At 48.0% G+C, this 12605-nt stretch overlaps 1 protein-coding gene across 1 annotated transcript; it reads right to left on the reverse strand.

Annotated features, from left to right (window-relative positions):
* Positions 1 to 2423: 2423 nt before the first annotated feature.
* AIPL1 (aryl hydrocarbon receptor interacting protein like 1) lies at positions 2424 to 12245 on the reverse strand. Its single transcript, XM_033090885.1, has 6 exons — positions 12083 to 12245; positions 11290 to 11469; positions 6035 to 6223; positions 4923 to 5099; positions 4670 to 4811; positions 2424 to 3901 (listed from the first exon to the last, which is right to left on the reverse strand). Exons 1-6 carry the CDS (start codon positions 12176 to 12178, stop codon positions 3699 to 3701), a joined length of 987 nt encoding a protein of 328 aa, XP_032946776.1. The 5' UTR covers positions 12179 to 12245; the 3' UTR covers positions 2424 to 3698.
* Positions 12246 to 12605: the final 360 nt, after the last annotated feature.

Here is a 12605-nt window from a genome sequence, read left to right on the forward strand (position 1 = left end):
CCCAGCCCCTCCCCAGTCCAGGGTTCCAGTGCCAGGGAGAGAAGTCCTCAAAATTTCTCGTTGTAGAAACCAGTAGAGATTGCAGCTGAGTAAGATGGAGGGCAGCTGAAATCCCAAGCACTCCTCTAAAAGGGACCATGCCGGACTAACTCACCAATGGAATCACTGTCTCTGAGCTCCAGCACTAGGGAAGCAGCTGGGGAGGTGACAGGAACATATGGGAGGGAACTAAGTTGTCTGATTTCCAAAATGGGGAGACAAAGAAACATGTCCCAAATAAAAGAACAAAACAAAGCTCCAGAAAAGAAATAAACAAAACAGAGACAAGTAATCTACCAGACGCAGAGTTCCAAACACTGGTTATAAGGAGGCTCAATGATCTCGGGAGAACTTCAGCAAAGAGACAAGAAACATAAAAATGGAGATAGAAAACATTTTTTAAAAACGTCAGATATAAAGAATACAGTAACTAAAGTGAATAATACATTACAGGGAATCAACAGTAAATTAGATGAAGCTGAGTTGACTGAATCAGCAATTTAGAAGATAAGGTAGCAGAAAACACTCAATCAGAACAGCAAAAAGAAAAAAGAATCCAAAAAAATGAGGAGAGTTTAAGGGGCCTCTGGGACATCACATAACGTTTGCAACATATAATGTTTGCATTATAGGAGTAGCAGAAGAAGAGAGAGAGTAAGGAATTGAAAACCTATTTGAAGAAATAATGACAGAAAACTTTCCTAACCTGGTGAAGGAAATAGATACACTAGCCCACGAAGGACAAAGAGTCCCAAACAAAATGAACACAAAAAGGCCAACACCAAGGTACATCATAATTAAAATGCCAAAGGTTAACAACAAAGAGAGAATCTTAAAAGCAGCAAGAGAAAAGCAGTTAGTTACCTACAAGGGAGCTCCCATAAGACTTTCAGCTCATTTCTCAACAGAAATTTTGCAGGCCAGAAGAAATTGGCAGGAAGTATTGAGAATGATGAACAGCAAGGACCTACAACCAAGATTACTCTAACCAGCAAAGCTATAATTTAGAATTGAAGAATCGATAAAGAGCTTCCCAAATAAGAAAAAGCTAAAGGAGTTCATCACTGAACCAGTATTACAAGGAATGTTAGAGGAACTTCTTTAAGACAAAAAATAAAAAACATGAATAATAAAATGGCAATAACTACATACCTATCCACAATTACTTTCAACATAAATGGATTAAATGTTCCAATGAAAAGATAGGGAGGCTGAATGGATAAGAAAACAAGACCCATATATATGCTGCCTACAAGAGACTCACTTCAGATCGAAAGACACACACAGACAGAAAGTAAAGGGATGGGGAAAAGATATTCCATGAAAATGGAAACAAACAAACAAAAATCTGGGGTAGCAATACTTATACCAGACAACACAGGCTTTAAAACAAAGACTATAACAAGAGACAAAGAAGGACCTAGTAATCCCATTTCTGGGTATTTATCCGAAGAAACCCAAAATACTACTTCGAGACCCATCTATATGTTCATTGCAGCATTGTTTACAATATCTAAGATATGAAATCAATCTGGGTATCCCTAAATAGAAGAATGAATAAAGAAGAGGATATATATATATATATGTATGTATATATACACACACACACATACACACAATGGAATATTACTCAGCCATTAAAAACATTGAAATCTTGCCATCTGAAACCTATAGGGTATTAGATGGGATATAGGGATATAGGATGACCTATAGGGTATTGTGCTGAGTGTAGTAAATCAGACAGTGAAAGACAAATGTCACATGATCTCACTCATAAGTGGAATCTAAAGAACAAAATAAACAAATAAACGAAACAGAAACAAACTCATAGATAGAGAACATTTTAATTGTTGCCAGATGGGAGGGGGTTTGGGGTTGGTAAAAATGGGTAAGAGATTAAGTAGTGCAAATTAGTTGTTACACAGTAGTCACGGGGATGTAGGGTATCACATAAGGAATATAGTCAATAATATTGTAGTAACTACGTCTGGTGTAAGATGGGTACGAGATCGATCGGGGTTGGGGGACAGGGTGAAAAAGGTGAAGGGTTATGAAGTACCAACTGGTCGTTACAAAATAGCCACAGGGATGTAAAATAAAGTCTAGGGAATATAATCAATAGCGCGGTAATAACTATGTATAGTGCCAGGTGGGTACTAGTCAGGGGGATCACTTTGTAAATTATATAAATGTCTAACCACTATGCTGTACACCAGAAACTAATATAAAATAACATTGAATGTCAACTTTAATTGAAAAATTAAAAAGGGAGGGAAGATTAAGGGGAATAAGAGGTTCCAATTTCCAGGTATAAAACAAATAAATCTTGGGGATGTGATGCACAGCATAGGGAATATAGTCAATAATATTGTGATTGTGGTAAGGAGTCCAGTGGTTGCTGGACTTACCATGGTGATCGCTTCTTTAGCGTAGGGAATATAATCAATAATATGGTAATAACTCAGTTTCAGGTGGTTACTGTTGAACAACTATGATATACACCTGAAGCTAATATAATATTGTATGTTAGCTATATTTTAATAAAAAGTCTTTAAATAAATTTGCACACATAAATAAATAAAACCTCCTCCTGGTTCTCTCTCAATATACCTGGCCACCAAGGTGCCCACTAGACACAAGCCTGAATCAACCAAAAATTAACCTTCTTTCCTCCATGGTGGGAGGGCTTGAACCTCAAATCACCTAGTGCTGCAAAAGCAGGAAGAAACGAAAAAAATAAAACACTCCCCCATTAAAATATCTGCTGCTACTTCCAATGGAAGGATATCCTCAATCTATGGCCCCGGATCATAAATTTGGAAGCACAGAAAAAGAAACGCAACCGCAGCCCCACTGCGGGGCTCTTCGGGAAAACATATTCACAGGGCCATTTCATGTAAATGCCATGTATTGATTTTTGAATTTTAGAGTCACCTTTTGGACCAAGCACAGAAGACAGAATTTTGGTTACAAACAGAACATAGATGTTAAGAGCTGGGATCATGGAAAAATGAAGGTACATCAGGCTGCTAGGTAGGAGGGAAGAGGGGGTTGGGGAGGAGGGTCCCAGTGCTGTCACCCTCATACTATACAGAAGACAGACAATGGGATTTGATAGAGTTCTGGCTGAAGTGGATAAAGTTACAAAAAACAACCAAGCAAAGAACCAAAAATATAACTACCCAAAACTGAGAGAAGGGGAAGGAAGGAATGAAGCATCAAAGCATTAAATTCTCCTTTTTTGTTGACATGGGCTAAAAATGACACAGGGAGAAATTGTGATTTAAACATATTATTTGGAGATAAACTACTAAAAGAGTAAAAAACAGGGTCCAACTGCTGGCTCTGGGCTAAAAATGGAAGGGAAGATATAGAGCAGGAAACTTCACTTTTATTTATAAGCTCTTCTGTGCCCTTTGGGTTTTTTTGTTTGTTTACCATGGGCATGCATTATTTTGATTTAAAGGATTAATTTTAAGTTTTAAGAAATGACACCAAAATCCTAGCCAACTGAGCCAGAAATGGCCAGGCCATCTGCTGGCTGCCGGGTGCCCACTTGTCTGCTGGGCACAGAGGGGTCAGTGAGGTGGTAGGTGCCCTGGTTGGAGCCAGGGATCGGGAAGCCAAAGAGGCAGGCGGCAAGGCCCCGCGCACGCGCCTTAGCCCAGCATGTTCCGGCACCGAAGCCGCTCCTCCTCCCGCTTCTCCTCCAGGCGGCCCGCCAGCAGCCTCAGCTCCCTGTGCACCGCCTTCCTCATGGAGGGCTCCAGCTCCAGCACCTTCTCCAGGTCCGCCTTAGCCTCCGCCTCGTTCCACACCTCTGCGTGAGCCCTGGCCCGCACATAGTAGGCCTTCACAATGCCTGTGGGGAGGATCGAGCTGGACCCGCTGCCCAGTCCCAGAGGCAGCTCCCACCCACGGGGCCTTCCCTGCTTACGAAACCTGTAACCTTGACCAAGATCCTTAGCTTCTCTGTACTTCCTGAGCCTCGTGTCCGCGACTGTGAAATGGGGATGGTAATAATAATAGCAGTTGCTACTCCTCACCCTTGTGCAGACCCTTCCACGGCCTCATAACTAATTTTATACTCATAACTTTCTATTCTGTTTCTTATAGAGGCTCCCCAAATGGTGACCGCTTCAGGTCCCATCCTTGCACCTATCCTGGGTGGTTATTATGCGGATTACATGACAGGACAAATACGCAGAATTTAGTGCCTGGCACACAGTAAGTGTCTAATGTTGTTGTTAACGTTATTCAAATACCACTGTCACCTACGGTCCTGTTATCCTGCCATACCCACATATCACAGATACTAGTATTTACTTAGTGGCGTTCTCTATAGTGATGGCCCCCTTTTAAAAAATCCCGTTTACTGCTTCACACAATCACAGGCTTGTCAAGCTACTTATATGTTTGTCCTAATGCATATTAAAATACCTCTGCAAGAAGCATTGCTTGTCCATCACCTGTCATATGGCTCCAGACTTGGGAAACCTTGCTGGGCCGAGGCAAGGTTTGGCGCCTTGATACCATCAGAAAAGAAGCGCATGGAGATCTGTGCAGGTGACTTGGAGCCCTGGGCTGGACCCCACCCCCTCCGACCCTGCCCCGCCCGCCGGCCACCCACCTGGGTGCAGCCGAAGGATGTCACTGGTGTGCTCCAGCACCTCGTAGTACTCGCCCCTCTTCAGGAGGCACTGGCAGTAGTTGAGGATGAGGGTGTTGATCATCTTTTCCAGCTTCAGCCACTGCGCCTCCCAGGGCTTCTCCTACCCGTGGAGAAAGGTCTGCCGTGAGCTCGGGCTGCTGCCTGACACCCCTCCTCCCCCAGGGCCCCGGCCCAGGCAAGGCTGCTCCCCCAATGGCGGGCCTCTTCCCACCTTGGTCTGCAGGTTCCTCAGGCAGACAATGGCTTCCTGATACTTGGTGGAGGCCTCCTCGTAGCGGCCCAACTTAAAGAGCCGGTTTCCTTCTCCATGCAGAATGGGCACTGCCTGCATCTTCTCCGTGTTGCTCAGGTTCCAGGTCTCTCTCTGGTACTCGCTCGGGGCCTCCACCTGGCCCAAGAGATGCAGGTTGGCGAGGTGGGGCCCCAGGTGCCTGCAAACTAGCAGGTAGGGACCCCAGCACATCTCACCGAGGTCAGCTCTGCATTTTCCACAGTGAGGTTTCACCGGCACAATCATGCTTGATCAAACACATATAAACAGGGAAAGGAAGCAACAAGGTCCCAGGGGCCCCACCTCAAATCAGCGCCTTTGTGCAAATTAGGAAAAGACGCCACTTTGTCAACACACTTTACTTCCAATATTCAGAAAACTGCCATAATATCCGTGTCATTAGAACAAGACACTTAATTGCCATCTGCTGGAGAATTGTCATTATAAAAGTACAAATATACAATGTCTATGATGAGCATCTTAAAGGTGACGCCCTTGCTCGGTGTACAACTGTTCGAACAGGCCCTTCGGTGACAGTTTCGTGTTTGTTTGTTTTCACCCACACAGCCCGCAGGCTGAGCTTCAGCTCAGCCATAGCTGAGTCCCTCGCCACTCCACAAACACGGGCTATCACTCACTCTGGGTCAGTGAGTGTGGATAGTTCCACATTGCCTCTTCTACTAGAAAACCAGGTCTGAACCCACAAACCACCAGGACTGGAAACGAGGATACAATTCTAAACTTTTGAAAACAGAAATGGAAGTAGAGAACCAATAGAAGTAAAATGCCTCCAAAATGAAAACGAATGACATTTTTTTAAAAATTGGTCCCAAATGGGCTTTTCCCTTGGAAAAGGCCAAAGTGTCTTTTGGGGGGAGGGGTTCAAATTCCAATTCTCCTTTGGTTTATGAACCTTTTCTTGTTCTTTAAAGCGAAAATGGGTGACAGCTAATGACTTGTGGTGTTGGGCTCCCATGATGCCCACGGGCCCTGGTCTCTCTCTGATGCTGGGACAGCCCCCTCCTCCCACCTCCCACCCCGCAGGGTCCCACCTGCAGCAGCTCAATCACAAAGATCAGAGGCTGCGGCTCCTTCTGCAGCTCGTCCAGGTCCTCATAGCCCAGTGTGTGGTAGGCGAACATGTTGGCCAGCCCGCATGTGTGCACATGCCACTCGGTGGGGTCCTTGCCCTCTGCCATCTGACGCAGACTCCGGGACAGGATGGGGTACACTCCCGTGTGCTGTGGGAAAGACAGGCAGATGGCATTGGGGTTGTCTGCTCAGAGCTCACTGGACCTCCGAGTCCCTGCTCTGAACCTCCCCCCAGCAGGAATCCTGCTGCCCCACTACACCTACCCCATGGCTATGACCACCTATTGTCCCCAACTTACCCCCCACTAATAGCTGCAGGTAATTTTGTGCTGGGCAAAGTGCTCTACATTGGTTAGCTCCTTCCATTCTTAAGATGACCCAACAAGGGAGGCACTTTCACAGATGAGGAAGCTAGACCCCAGAGAGGTTAAGTAACTTGCTTAAGGTCACACAGCTACGAAATGACAGAGCCTGGATTCAAACCCAGCTCCAGAGGCCACGCTCTAGCCACAATGCCATGCTGCCTCTTGCTGACCCTTGTAGTCAACTTGAATGAGTTTCTCTCCAGAGTCCATAAAGCCTGTGACTCGCAGGCAGGGAACTGTAGAGTGCACTGGGAGAAGCAGGGCTCTGGGGTCTGAGAGCTGAGTTGGCATCCTGACCTGCTGCTGATTAACAGTGAGCCCAGATCACCACCCCTCTCTGTGCTCCGGTCCCCTCGGGTGCACCGGTCTAGGAGTAGGGCTGTGATAGGGATTAAATGAGATGGTACGATATAGGTCCAGCTCACCTTAGACTCAGCCTCAGGGAGCTGGGATTTGCCACCTCGAGGTGGAAGAGGACTGGGGAAATCAGGCTCTTGGCCTCAGGCCAGGCCTCGGCCATGCTGGGCCTCAGCTGCCCCATCTGTAAGCTGGGAAACCCCATAAGACGGTCTTTGAGAACCCCTCTTCTTGGGCTGGGTCCTGACCTGGCCCCTCTCAGGCTCGTGCACAGCAACTCCAGTAAAAACACACTATTGAGAAGTGAAAGGGCAGAAATGGTTCCGCTTGTCTTCCAATGGGGATGAAGGTCACCCTCTCCCACCAGCCAGGATCAGCCCCGAATGCCCTAGGCTTCTCTGAGAGGTAACCAGATGGCAGTTAAGCCTGTTGGGATTAAGGCTGAACTACGGGAGGGAGAGGCCCCCAGGATTAGCTTGCTACAGGAAAGAGGCACTCCTGGCCCTGGCATGGCTGCCCCCAGCTCTCAGGCTTCTGCCCCCCGCCAGTTGAGTGTGAGCCGTGGAACCGAAGGTCAGGTGGCTCTTTGGCCATGACCTCCAAGGCTTTGTCCTGCTGAACACTGCTGCCCTAGCGCTGCCAGGGCCTGGTAACCATGGTGGGCTGTGGGATGCTGCCAGGAGTGGGACAAAATTTCAGGAAGGAAGATAAAGGTGAGAGAAGGAACAGAACTCCAGAATCCCACCCCCACGTGGCAGCACCTCGGAGGGAGGAACCGGGTAAAGGTCTCAGTTCTGTGCCTACTCTTGAGGCCCTGCTTGTCCAGCTGCAGGCCAGAGGGGCAGCCGGAGTCACAGGAGGGTCTCTTTGGAGCTAGACTCCAGCCTTTAGGACTCACTCAGCCCACTGGGCTGTGACGGGGGCAGGGGGCACCCGGAAACACTGCCCCTCTCTGGGGCCTCACGGCCACAGCCTGGTTCTAAGGGGCTATATCTATTCTGAAGTTTGCAAACGGGCACGCTGCAGGCCCTAATCAGCTCACAGATGGGTTTGTCTCGTCCTTCACATTGTGGGACTTTCTGTTAATTAGTTGCCAACATTTAAACACTGAGAGAGTTCACATACTAAGGAAGATTTTTGGCTTGTCTCAAAAAGTCAAACTATCCAGTCGCATTGGGTCTGCCCCTTTCACATGACAACCATCCATGGGAGCTGAGGGTAAGCTGCCCCCTTTGGATGGGGCAGACGGTCTACAGTCAGTCAGGGCTCCTAACCCCTTGTGGAATTTGAATTTGCAACCCCTGGCCTCACAAGATTGGGTACCAGCAAGATGCCCACATAGAAACCAGGATCCTCCCCAGGAGGGGGTGGGGTAGGGTGGAACAAGGAGGGATACATTTCCAGGCAGAAGCTCCCTGAGCCCCCTGACTGACCCTGCCTGGGTGGTTTAGGGGAGGGGTGGGAGGGAGGAAGCCCCCTGCCCCTGCCGAGACCTAAACTTCAAGGCGATCCAGTGAGGACTGTCCAGGCAGAGGGCTCTGCAGGGAGTGATGAGCCGCAACTGCTGGGGGGAACCCGGCCTCCTAAGTCCTTTGTCAGAGGACCTGATTGCCCCACTGATTGGGGAGTCTTTCCAAAACTCAGATTCTGAAGTCAAGAGAGGGGCCAACTAAATGAAACATGCCAAGCCGTTTCACACTTCCTGGCCTGGAGCTGCCTCTCGTCACACTTCCAGAGCTGGTGAAATCCTATGCATCCTTCAAGACCCAGCTCAATGTCATCTTCTTGAAGAAGTCCCCCTAAGGCCCTAACGCCGTTCGTTAGTCGCCCCTCTTCTGTGGCCTGAAAGCACTCTGCCCTCACTTAACGATGTCGTCACGCTAGCTGCCTGCACTGTATTCACTTAGGTGGCTGCTCCTCCTTTGAGGGCCAAGGACGTTGCCTGTTTTATTCCTGACACCCAGCATAGGCCAAATCTGGTGCCCAGTGAATATTTTCGAGATATAAGTTGGTGCAAAAGTAATTGCGGTTTAAAAGGTTAAAAATAATTGCAAAAACCGCAATTATTTTTGCACCAACCTAATAGCTGCTTAGTGAGGGAAGTCTGAAGTATGAATACTATTGGTTGAAAGAAAGGATGGATGAATTGATATCTGGGTGTGTGGATGGATAGAAGGATGGATAAAAGGTGGATGCGTAAGTAGGTAAATGACTCAAGAAGGGGTGTGCGTGTGCGTGTGCGTGTGCGTGTGTGCACTCCATCATGGCAGCTGTGGGCTGGTAGATGTGGGGAGGTGGGGAGGCCCTACTGGAAAAACCAAGTCACTGGTATAAAAGTTACCAGCCTGTGAGATGGGCAGTGCACTTGTGTGACTGCTCATGTGGCCCAAAGAACACAGACACCACAGGAATCAAAGGGCCATGCCCACATTACGGAAATAACAACAGCTTGTGTTTTTGAAAACAACACATCCACCAATCAAGAATCTATTGACAGCCTTCTATGCACTCAGCTTACCTCTATCAGCAACTACACAGATGGAGAGGGGGCCCTTGTGGTGACCAAGCCTCTAACCTATGGCCTAAATTACAGGTACACATGGGTCTAAAAAGTGCAGGAGCTCTTCATTGTAAGAAAGTCAGTAGATATCACTTTAAACTGAAACCACAAAGAAGCCAATTTCCTGACCTGTTAAAAATAAAACATCTTTTTCAAAAATTGAAAACATCGGGATGAAGAACAACACAAGGACTGGTACAAAGGAAAGATGTGCAACTAAGTAATACTGAGTATTTGCTAAGTGGGTGAATAAATGAATAACGCATTGACTGGGATCCCCTAGTGGTCGAGGACGATATTGCAGCCTGACTCAGCCATTGTGAAGAGAAACACTGGCTAAGGAGTGAGGGGACCAGAGGACCCACCCGGACTCTGTTCCTTAACTTATTCCACCAAGAGCAAGTTATTTCCCTTCTCTGAGTCTTAAATTTCCTCATCAGTAAAACAAGAGAGTTGGTCTCTAATACTCTTCTACTTCCACATACTAGCTCCTACTTTTCAATTGCCTCGTACCACGATTTGCCCTCGTATTCATCCTATCATGTAATCCCCACAACAGCTCCTTAACTTAGGGATTTGTTTATTTATAAATGAGCAAATAGATTTCCAGTAGGGAAAAATGACTTTCCCAGGGTCACACAGCTAATAAACGACAGAGCAAAGCCCAAACTCAGCTCCCTATCTATCTCCCCCAAATTGCTCTCCTGGAAGGTCAGTGGCCCATGGCAAAATAATGAGTCTGGGCATCTGCCACCAATGGCTGCTGAATGCATTCGATGACAGTCAAGGGGGGGCTTTGTAATGGCTGGATGAGGCTGTCAACATCTGAACTCATCAATCAATGAGAGGTAAGCAGACATGGAGTGCCTCCCACGGGGAAACACAGCACAATCTCTAGAAAATGCAGGGGGTAGAGGAACAGGTTAGATAACTCCATGGCGAAGCAATTAGCAAAATCAGAATGTGGGGACTTCTACAGGACGAGTGACCCAGTTCCTCCGACAAATCCATGTCAAGGGTAAAAAGAGGGAGGAGAACCCACAGATCAAAAGAAGCTTAAGAGATGTATCAACGAAGATCTATGCATTGACTTTGTGGGGATCCTTATTTGAATAGGCCAGTCATAAAGAGTAAATGAGGCCACAGTGGGAGAAATTTGAACAGTGCCTGGATATTAGTTGTTATGAAGGAATTATCGGGGTTTGTGAAAGATGTAATAATGATGTTGAGGTGTTTTTGTTAATTGCTTTCTTTTTAGAGACATACATTGTAGTATTTACAGATGAAATGATCTGGTGTCTGGAATGTACTTAAACCATGTGGGATAAGGAAGAGAAGTGGATCGTGGGGGGAATGAAACAAGACTGGCCGTGGGGTGACGGTGGCTGGCACTGGATGATGAGATCTTGGAAGTCCAGAATATTTTTGTCGACTTTTATATATGTTTGAAAGCTTCCGTAAGAAATGTTTGTGTAAAGGCCAGTGAGTTTTGCCATTTCTATCTGGGCCACAGAACAAGGAGGCTAATGTGTATGGGTGATTTGTAAGAGTGCCATAAATGTGAAAACAATTTTGCAATGTGGGCAGAAGTGGGGAGGAGGACAGAAAAGTGACCAATGGCTGAAAGTCTCCAGGATCTAATAATCCTGTACAAAAGTGAGGATTGTGACGTGGGCAGGCCACTCCTACAGGGCACGGCCCTGCTCCCACATCTCACCAGCCAGCCATGACACTGATTGTCACTTTAGAGCTTGTTCTTTCGGGTGCATCCATCTCCATCTACATTGTGGCAGGGAGGGAGAGTGCAAGATGGGGCTTGCAGAGTTTTGTCTTAACCCCACTTTCCTGGAACACAGCAGCCCTGCAAAACGCACGGGGGTAGGGAGGGCTGTATAAGGCAAATCCAGGGAATGGGCCAGCATGGCCTACTTACGATGGTGTCACACCAGAACTCGGCCACTTCTCTGATCCGCATGGACGTCAGCAGGGTTTCCCAGACCTCCAGCTTGAACATATTCCCAATGACAATGTGCATGGGCTGGCCCACCTGCTTGCTGTCATCTATCACCGTCCGCTCCTCATCGCATTTCATGGTGCGGAAATGAAAGGTCACCTGGTCACCAAGAGAGTGGACCCTGGTCTAGACATACCTCCCAACGCCCAGCAGAAGCCACCGCACTGTCACCAACTCTCAGGGCTGTCCTCAGGGGTCAGCTCACCCAACCCGCAGATAACTCTGACCCCCAGAGCATACCTACCCTGCCTGCATGCCCCCACGGACAAGGAACCCACCCCCTCCTAAAGGACCCCATCCCACTCTTGACCACTTTGCAGGTTAGGATGTCCTTCCTTAAATAAGCCCTAAATCTGAGGCCACAGACCCAGCTGCTCCATCATCCAGGGAAGTCCACCAGAGATTTGTGGACAAACACCATGACCCCTGAGGGCCCTTCCTTCTTGCTTAACATTTGGGACTCCAGAAAAATTCCCAGAGCCCTCCCCTCACCCCGTGCTGAAGTTTAATTTGCAAAGTATTAAACATGCCCAATAAATGGGCACCAAGTCGGAGCTTCCCAGATGCCCAGGTGTTGATAATTCCAGAGAGGACCCATCTGGCTATTTTTTGGCAAAGGTGAAGCCTGTTAGCAGTTCCATGGGGCTCAGTGGGAATGCAGAGGCTTCCGTGGAGGGCCCCTATCTGGTCTGGGGGGACAGGCCTCACTCACTTGGGATCCAGTGATGAAGTTTGGGAGCGCCCCCGTGCCCCCATGCAGAATGGTTTTCTTGATCCCTTCCACGTTCAGGAGCAGAGCAGCTTCCATGGCTCGGGGTGGAGGAGGACGCCCAGCCCAGGCTGAGATAATCTTGCTGGGGAGAAGGCGCTCAGGCTGACATCTGGGGATTTGCCTGACCGGGAGGGGTGCAAATGAGAGGAGTAAGGAGGGGTAGTGCCCAAAGCTGGCCTAGGCGGCTCTCAGGGCCACTACCCACAGCCCAGCCTTCTGCCCCCTCCATCCCCTCACTGCTCCTCTCAGGGATGGGAGGCGCCTACCTGACATTATTGCACCAGTTTTAGTTTTGCCCGCCTCAAAAAGAAAAGGAAGTCAGCTGGAGCTTTCTGAAAGAAGACAAGGGAGAGGGAAGAGTGAGCAGGAGAGAGGCCTCAGACCACCGAAGAGGAAAAGGAAGGAAGACCGGAAGCCCCTCTGCCCTGCCTGGCCCCTGGGGCTGCGTCTCTTTAGATACCAG

The sequence above is a fragment of the Rhinolophus ferrumequinum genome, chromosome 21 (genome assembly GCF_004115265.2).
Source record: "Rhinolophus ferrumequinum isolate MPI-CBG mRhiFer1 chromosome 21, mRhiFer1_v1.p, whole genome shotgun sequence".
NCBI classification, from domain to species: domain Eukaryota; kingdom Metazoa; phylum Chordata; class Mammalia; order Chiroptera; family Rhinolophidae; genus Rhinolophus; species Rhinolophus ferrumequinum.

Bases quoted from the DNA above. Each gene is read 5' to 3' on its own strand.
- AIPL1 (XM_033090885.1), bottom strand. From the start codon at position 12,178: ATGGAAGCTGCTCTGCTCCTGAACGTGGAAGGGATCAAGAAAACCATT. The intron at 11,470-12,082 runs GTGAGTGAGGCC...CTTGGTGACCAG, and splicing joins ACTTCATCACTGGATCCCAA to GTGACCTTTCATTTCCGCAC. The intron at 5,100-6,034 runs GTGGGACCCTGC...CTCTTGGGCCAG, and splicing joins TTGTGATTGAGCTGCTGCAG to GTGGAGGCCCCGAGCGAGTA.